The sequence below is a fragment of the Amphibalanus amphitrite genome, unplaced genomic scaffold (genome assembly GCF_019059575.1).
Source record: "Amphibalanus amphitrite isolate SeventyFive unplaced genomic scaffold, NRLGWU_Aamphi_draft 000015F_arrow, whole genome shotgun sequence".
NCBI lineage: Eukaryota > Metazoa > Arthropoda > Thecostraca > Balanomorpha > Balanidae > Amphibalanus > Amphibalanus amphitrite.
In genome coordinates this window covers 722,952-731,182 of record NW_024881511.1, presented here as the reverse complement: position 1 = coordinate 731,182, position 8,231 = coordinate 722,952, and the positions used below count along the sequence as shown (strand labels likewise).

The window sequence follows — 8,231 nt, the reverse complement described above, 5'->3', positions numbered from 1 at the left end:
TTGATCGCTGGATGCTAAGGTTTTGGATGTTGCGTCCCTTGGATGCTGCGCTCTTGGATGCTTCAATACTCACCCAAATCAAAACTATTTTTAAAGCATGTTATATTATTTACCCATTAAAACAACGTACTATGATGCCTTGCTATTAACAGCTTGAATGGTTTTGAAAGAGTATTCACGGCAATTACAAATAAACCAACATGTTTTTTTTTTTGAAGCATTTGTAGTATTTTGGTCCATCTGTCTTTGTCCTTATGGCTTTTTGTGATTTTTATTTTGATTGTTGTTTCGCACGGGGAATAAGTTTTGTCCAGCAACTTCGACAAATCCCGCGTATGTGTTACAAAATGATCAAAACATTAGGCTACTAAATTGTTGCAGTGTAAATAAACTCAGGAACCACGTGCCCGCACGTGCTCTACCCTTTCGCGCCCGAGAACAATTTAGGGGTTGGGTTCTTTGTTTCTCAAAGCTTCGGGAGGTGAGCTGTGACGACGTGGTGCTGGAGCGGGGAGCGTGAGTAACTTCCTTGTCGTTGCTCTTTTTACCGACAGTGGCTAGGGTCTGGCTGAACTCAAACTATGCGTTGCAATTGTTGGCATTTTAATTTATATATGTCTCATTGCAATTTGCAATTGGTACAGATACTGATAAAGGAATCCCGATAGGGGATCCGGTCCTCGACCCTCTGCCCGACCCCGGACACCCGGCCTGTCTCCCACCCCAAATTGGGGGAGCATTCTGGTCTAGGGATAAGTTCCTTGCCTCTAGGTTCAGATTCGGCCATCCGGGTTCAGGTTCGATTGCCTGGCAATGCACGTTGCATTGTCACTGCCTGACTGGTGACTGCTTGGAACAGTGTGAGAGTTCCAGTTAGGGTATTGGTAGAGCAGACGTCACACGAAGGTTTTCCAACCGAGGAGAGGCGCTATGCCTGGAGGTACTTCTTTCTAACAAAACCTAAACAAACCTAACTTAACCTGACCTAACCTAACCTACAACCTACAACCTACAAACCTACAACCTAAAAGCCTACAACCTACAACCTACAAACCTACCCTACAACCTACAGCGCCTCTCCTTGGTTGGAAAACCTTCGTATGACGTCTGCTCTACTAATGCCCCAGTTAGTACACCTTATTGTTATTCTGCTTGATTTATAACATTCATTTCTGAAATAATTGGTAAAAAATCACAAATAGAATTATTATAAGTAATAATCATGTAACTTGATATCGCATGATGTGCCATCAAGTGTGCAATAAAGTAGAAACCCTTGTTGTAATATGAAATGTGAATAGGATACCTAGCCATAATGCAGGCATCAAACTTGTTTTTTTTGTAACCAAGGAGAGGTGCTATACCCAGAGACACTTTCAAATCAAAATCAGACCAAACCAAACCAAACCTAACCAAACCTTGCCTTACATTAACTTCAATGAACAACCTAAAGACTACAACCTACACAACCTAAAATGTACTACCTAAAACCTACAACCTACAACCTAAACTTGAACTCCAGTGCCTTTCCTTGGTTGCAAAAAAGTGTGGCTCCTGTTTTAATACTACCACGAATAGTTCTGTTTAAGGGATTTTATGTGATCACACTTAACAATTAATAGTTTTTTGGCTCTTGTTGACATGGATAGGGGAGAAAATATGTGGCAACCTATTGCATCTTAAGCCACCTTTTTATAGCCATGGTGCCATTGTGCTTGCGCATCATCAACTTCAACTTACTGTTGTTGTGTTGGCCATTGGGCAATGCAGAGAAAAATCCTGACCATATGCTCTCATGGCCTCTGGCTAGACTACAAAGCATGACAACCTCGATAAATGATATCCAGGCTGCATTCCTCACTGTCTCAGCTGGCAAGGGTTAACCAAACAGTTGTTGATTTTAATTAGCATAATCACTTGACACCAATTATAATTATCTATAGCATGCTGCCACATGCTCTGATGCACAATTGTTGCCAACTCTCCTTGACCGAGGTCATTTATTTGCAGATCTGAGCCTGCCATCCAAATCTGTAAGCGATGGAGGTGGGCGGTATGATTCTGGTCTGCATCGGCCTGGCTGTGCTCATTATAGTCACCCTGCTGGTATTCCTCGGACACCTCGGACTCTTCAGCGAGGTCGAGGTCAAAACGGGCGCCCCGCCGTTCCGCGAGCTGACGGTCTGCTACAAATTCAACCGCGGACCCTACAAGGGCTGCGGCCACCTCTTCACGGAGATTTACAGCATCGCTCCGGAGCTAAAGACCATCGGGTTATATTACGATGACCCAGAGGCAGTAAGTCTTTCTTGACATGTTTTTTTTTTGCTTTCTTTAGATTTTGAGAATAAATGGTGCACTTGCAATCTGTTGTGACATTACATCTTGCTATTTTCCCAGCATATTACCTGTCAGATTACTCGACGCTGCTTCTGTTTTTCGTATGTTTCTGTGTTCGTGTCTGCGAATTGGGACATCGTTGAAATGGTGGGAATGATGAGGATACCCTGCTGCCAGTTTCTGAGCCTTGGCAAGTTGTCGATGCGGACCTTGTTCCGAGCCGACCAAACCACCCACCCCCTCACACTCCCCCCCCCCTACACCCGTAATCAGTAATCCCGTACCCCTGTCCCTGATGCTCCCTGTGCCCCACTGCCAGACCGACCTCCATACATGACATATGTGTTCGCCGTCCCTCAGGTGAGCTCGCACGAGCTGCGGTACGCGGTGGGTGCCATTCTCAGTGACGGCGTGACGCCGGAGCCGGCCGGCATGCGCCAGCGCGTCGCCCAGCACGGCTTCCAGGTGGCCACCTTCCCGGCCATCGAGCACGCTGTGCTGGCGTCGTTTCCATTCCGGGCCACCTTCTCCATCGTGCTGGCCATTTGGAAGGTCTATCCGGCGCTGAAGGAGTACATCAAGGTACGATACTGGGTGGAGAGGTCTGGGTAGTGAGTCGTAATGACTGATTCATCCTTATGCGGCGAGGAGAGTCTGAGTCAGATGAACATTCCAGTCTGCATGGGTCACAGGGGCGTAGTCCGACCCTGTTACAGCTGGTTGATGGTCGGACCCGTTTCCTGTTTACAGTTTAACTAGTCTCGAGCGTTGTCTTGCACTCCGTCTTTTACAGAATATGACACTTGCCCGGTGTCTCGCTCATCTGAACTTTCTCACAGTCTGGCCATGTGGCGTTTCCAACCATGTCAAGCCACGCTCAATAACTCAGTCTGACCGACAAAGCGCGCATTCTGTCCCACGCTGTCTAACCAGTGTCCCCATACGCAGCCTCATAGGTCCCATAGTCTGACCCAAGGTCCTAAAAACGGTCTGTCCCTTGCCCCCACACGCACGCAATCTGACCTGTGACTCTCCAGTCTCCCACGGAGTCTGACCCATCTGCCGCTCGGTCCCACAGAAGCAGAGTCTGTGCGCGTGGCCAATGATCGAGCTGTACGACTCGTCCGAGATCCGGTTCGTGGCGCCGCTGACCCGTCAGGAGGATTTCCTGGTGCCTGAGGCCACCGAGGAGCCGGCAATGGACTCGGACGGACGGCTTACCACTGAGGATGAGGGAGAACGCTCCGGCACTGAAGGTATGTCAACAGTGAACGGTTCACGACTGTCTAGTGCCTGTGACCTGGGGCTTCGAAGGTCGGTGAGAGGGGGAGGAGTGTGCTGCAGGAGAGATAATAGAATGAACTTACCGATGAGTAGAAGATGGGTGCAAAGAGTGAAAGTGGAAGATAGCTGATGCGTGTGGTCAATGTTCAGCTCGAATGTAAACAAAGCCTGGAACAAGTGTTTTGGTTTGCGAGTGTCACTTGCCTTTAGAGTGATGACAACTGCGGATGCATCAAACAACCGTGTTTTGTATCGTAGCGTGTGTGGCGTTACGAAACCTTTTTTCTGTTTGATAGTCGTATCATCTAACGGCTGTATGTTTGGCGACAGGCGGCGGCGAGCGGCCGGTGGCGGCGGCTGCCAGCGGCGGATCCTCGGGCTCCTCTTCGTTCGAGGACCTCGGCCTGACTGCCGGCGGTGACGCCCGGTAAACACACCGCCCCGGACGTGTGTACCGCACCTCTGACCGGGTCTAGCGGTGCGCATCGGCCCATCCCCGGCGCCTGTCCACGACCTGGGACCGCTGGGAACGGATCTCCGTCTTTCCGCTCGGCTTTCCACGGCCGCTGTGAGCGCGGCGTTAACTCGCGGTGGTGGGTGCTCGAGCTGCGACCTAGTGCACTGAGGGGCTCGTGGAGCTTTCAGGAGCTGCTTTCATCAGCAACTTTGTGCTTTCAACACCAGAAAACATGCCCCGCTAACATTCCGTCTTAGAGTGCAATTACGATGATAATCTACGAAAACATGCTACATCGCCTACTGCGCTGTTTTCTGCCATTCCCCACCCTGTTGCCGATATTACCATAGTAGGTAGCTGCTGAAGCTGGTGGAGGAGCTCTTTATTCCAAGAAAATGTCTTCAAAAACAAAGCTAGGATGTTAGGCTGTTCACTAACGACATAAACCCTGTAGTTGCGCATTATTGCATCGCTAACAGCCCATATTCAAGCGCCGGCGAATCACCAGTTTTACTGCTGCTCGTTTTCGTCTTGTGTATCGACATCATCATGTAATTGTAAAAGCTGAAGGCCAGTAGTGATCGGCCTTGCTTTAATAAAGCCCTAGAGAGATACGCTATTTTTAATTCGGCACTCGACTCGGTTCTGTCCACACAAGAACCTTCTCAGTTCTCAGTTCACAAGAAGTTCTCAGCGAATTGCCCTGCGCGCGAAGTCACGGAGGGTTGGTTGTTTTGGATTAAGCACCAATCGCTAACCGGACGGAACTCTCACGCTGTTCCAAGAGGCCAGGTTGCGGCAGTGCCACGTCCATTGCCCGGGAATTACGAAGTCACGAAGGGACCCAGTCAAGATAATTCCGGGATGAACGGGGGGGGGGGAGGGAGAGGGAGATGAAGAGTTAGAAATTACGGAGACTGTCTTTTGCGAGCCCTGGGCATCCGACTTGGCTACCATACCATGCATCCTTAAACTTCGTTATTATTTTTCATTTACCTATATCTGCCTCGAAACTGCAAAGGTTGTCAGTGTTTTGGTTCGCCCGCTGTCTGCTGAATGCCTGATAACACACCACACTGTCAAAACATCGCGTACCCCCCCCCCCCCCAAAGATCTATCTGATCTGTTCCGGTCTCTACCCAGTCAAACACCGCCTCCTCCCCATTCCAAAAGCCAACATCAGCCAGTCCAGTATATTCCTGTTTCACTTGACAGATAACAGACCAGACCGGGGTCGGAGCGACTGACGAGTCGTGACCTTTGACGGGTCACCGCGGGGGCGCGCGGCGCCTAGCTCAGGTCCTTGTCGAAGATGTACTCTCCCAGACCGTTTCCGCAGCGCTTCAGACGGGTTATCATGGCGCCGATCTCCTTGATGGACTCAACCTGCCGGAAAATGGACGCCAGTTAGATGGGGGTCACCGAACAGATGGCGTATCATCATTGGTCACGAGCTTCAGTTAGTTTATCGTTCAATAACCAGACCCAGACGCCTGGGCGGTCCGCATCGGGAGTTATTGATCGAGTCTGGCCTTGCCCTTGCCACCGTCCATCGAACCGATAGAGAAATAAAATACGACAGACGGCATTCGTAGCAAATGAATGCTGTTTTCGGGAACAGCACAGATGCTTCACTTCCACGGACGGCAAATTACATTTCGTACGAAATCGGCATTTTATGACGGTGGCATACGTTCCCCCGACTCAGTCGTGGGATGAACTCGAAACATACCTGTTCGGTGAGGAACTCGCTCTCGATGAAGTCGCACATTTGCGGGTCGGTGTGCGAGTCGGCCACCTTGTGCAGGTTGAGCAGCGCCTGGTTCACAGACTTCTCCAGCTCGAGGGCCGCCTGGAGTGCCTCCAGCGGCGAGCCCCACTGGTCCTGAGCTGGCTTCATGATGGGCTGGAGCAGCACGCGGCCGCCGCGCTGATTCTGGAACTTCATCAGCTTCTCGGCATGTTCGCGTTCCTCGTCTGACTGCTTCTTGAAGTAGGCGTGGAAGCCCGGGAGTGCGACGTCGTCACGGTCAAAGTAGGAGGCCTGGGGGAGCAGAGACGGTGACAGGGTGTGATACAGAAGTTTCGTGTTCGGCTCGCGAACGACACGTGTTGGGTGTCCGAGTCGGAGCGAACCCGGTTGTCATCGAACACTGGGGGAGTCGCGTTACATCCTGCCGAGATTTCGGAACATTCCGCTGTCGATGGTGTGCCCACAGATCATTAAAACTAGAAAACCGCAAGGGGCGACGTGTTCGATTCTTTCCCTGATGGCCGATACACTGTCGCATGCGCAATACTGATCTTCCGATACGGCTGGGATTTTCCCTCTGCAGATCCACCAGATGGGGTCTCGGGTGTCACATTTTCCTCTCTCTATCCTAATCGGTTCCATACGGACCTGTTTTGCCGACCCCAGTCAGTCCGGTCGCCTGCTGAGGGTGACCGGCTGAGACCGTTTTCCGCTGGTCGGTCGGCCAAGGCCGGCCGGGCGGGCCGCGTGGCGCAGCAGGCGGCTCAGCCGTGCGCACTGCGCAGCGCCCAGCGGCACGGCATTGATCGGCCCACGGCGGCCATAAGCGCTCCCAAAGGACAGAGGGAGCCACCAGGCCCGAGACACCTCATCGGCTCCTGACAGTGACGAGCAAGGCCTACAGCTGGAGAAAAGCTGTTTAATAATGATACTGGAAACAAGATTTAACGCCTCTCACCATGGACATGTAGGTGTAGCTGGCAAACAGCTCCATGTTGATCTGTTTGTTGACCCCGGCCTCGGAGTCCTCGTGGTAGTTCTGGCGGCACTGGCTGACGGTGGCCATGGTGTTCTACTGGGTTATGACTGCTTCTGATGGAAGGCTGAACTACGCTGTCACAGGCTGGACGGCTGAAAAGAGGTGGCGGAATAGTACGGCTGCTCGGACGTACACTGACGACGCGAAACAGACTGGCGCGCCGCCGCTCGGCGTCCCCTATTTATACCTGCGGTCATGACGTCATCCCGGCGGCTCCTGATTGGCTGCCCCGGGGCTGATCGGACCTGGTTGGTCAACACGGCGGGCGGAGGGCAGCGCTGCCAGGTCGGAGGAGTTTCTGCAGATTCACTTCCTGAAAAGTTTCCTGTCGGGATTTGCCGCTATATCCAAAGTTGAAGGCGGTTTCTCTGAGAACCATTTATCAGTGCAAAACGTCTTCCACTAGGCACCATTAGAGCTGGTTCGGTCTGGAAGGCATAACTTTAGGCCCGATGGCATGTCCGACCTCGCTGCGGCTGATGATCCCCAGTGTGGGTGCCACTTATGTATATATCACACAATGCAACGCACAATGGAAGTCCTTTAGTTAGACAACATGCACAGTGCACAAAAATCGCGACGGATGCGGGTCCCGAATTCGCTCTGGCTCTCCCCATGCTTCCCCTGCGTACACTTTCCCTAGCTCTGCGACAATCACGCCAATATGTCTCCAGATCTAGCGACCACCCCAGACGTCCGACCTGGCAGCACAGCTGAACCACGCGGTGAGGTGCGTCATAGCCGCGGGGCGGGCCGAGACCGCCCCGAGGATAACGCCCAGTCATCGTGAGCGGTGCGTGTTGCGTAGTACGGGTCGGCCGCGGCACGGGACGCGTCTGGAACATCACAGACGGGCACTGCAACACGAGCGGAGACACGTAACGGTACGGGGAAATGACCGGCAGTGGATGGAATACCAAGACACGACTAAAGGAGGAGAAACGCAATGAGGCTCGTACTTCCCGGAGCGCGTATTTGCGATGTTACAACATCTGCTTAACCCGCGAGTTGCTGGGGGGGGGCGTTAAACGCCCCCACTTTTTTCGCCGGGCCATAGCATAAAAACGGCGCGCCGCAGGCGCGCCAAATTTTGGCTACCTGTAGGGAATTGATTGAAGTTTATTCTGCCAAAGTTTCAAAAAAATCGATCGGAAAATTTTTGAGATATCGAGGTTTTAGTGACGTCATGATTTCTGAGTTTTCGACCAAAAACGGCATATGTTCAAAAAATCATATAAAATCACAGAATAGACATACAGACATGCCGTAAACGCAATTAGACTGCCAATACCATGCACAATCAGATGGCTATCTTCGATTATTGATTATCGTTCCGCATTTTCCAAAATCTCGAACTG

The 8,231-nt window shown here is 51.6% G+C and overlaps 2 protein-coding genes across 5 annotated transcripts; one reads left to right on the top strand and one right to left on the bottom strand.

Moving 5' to 3' along the window:
- The first annotated feature begins 308 nt into the window (after positions 1-308).
- On the top strand, positions 309-4,693 carry LOC122385682 (testis-expressed protein 264-like). Of its 4 annotated transcripts, none has more exons than XM_043374143.1 (5): positions 309-516; positions 2,011-2,298; positions 2,701-2,922; positions 3,419-3,596; positions 3,955-4,693. In XM_043374143.1, the coding sequence occupies exons 2-5, from the start codon at positions 2,041-2,043 to the stop codon at positions 4,053-4,055; spliced, it is 759 nt and encodes a 252-aa protein (XP_043230078.1). In that variant the 5' UTR covers positions 309-516; positions 2,011-2,040; the 3' UTR covers positions 4,056-4,693. The 4 variants fall into 4 exon arrangements, with proteins under 4 accessions (XP_043230078.1, XP_043230081.1, XP_043230064.1 ...); XM_043374146.1 differs by having other exon boundaries at positions 362-481; XM_043374129.1 differs by lacking the exon at positions 309-516 and adding an exon at positions 566-860.
- Positions 4,694-5,260: 567 nt separating this feature from the next.
- On the bottom strand, positions 5,261-7,864 carry LOC122385673 (soma ferritin-like). The gene is made up of 3 exons (XM_043374123.1): positions 6,793-7,864; positions 5,814-6,125; positions 5,261-5,467 (listed from the first exon to the last, which is right to left on the bottom strand). The coding sequence occupies exons 1-3, from the start codon at positions 6,898-6,900 to the stop codon at positions 5,372-5,374; spliced, it is 516 nt and encodes a 171-aa protein (XP_043230058.1). The 5' UTR covers positions 6,901-7,864; the 3' UTR covers positions 5,261-5,371.
- Positions 7,865-8,231: the final 367 nt, after the last annotated feature.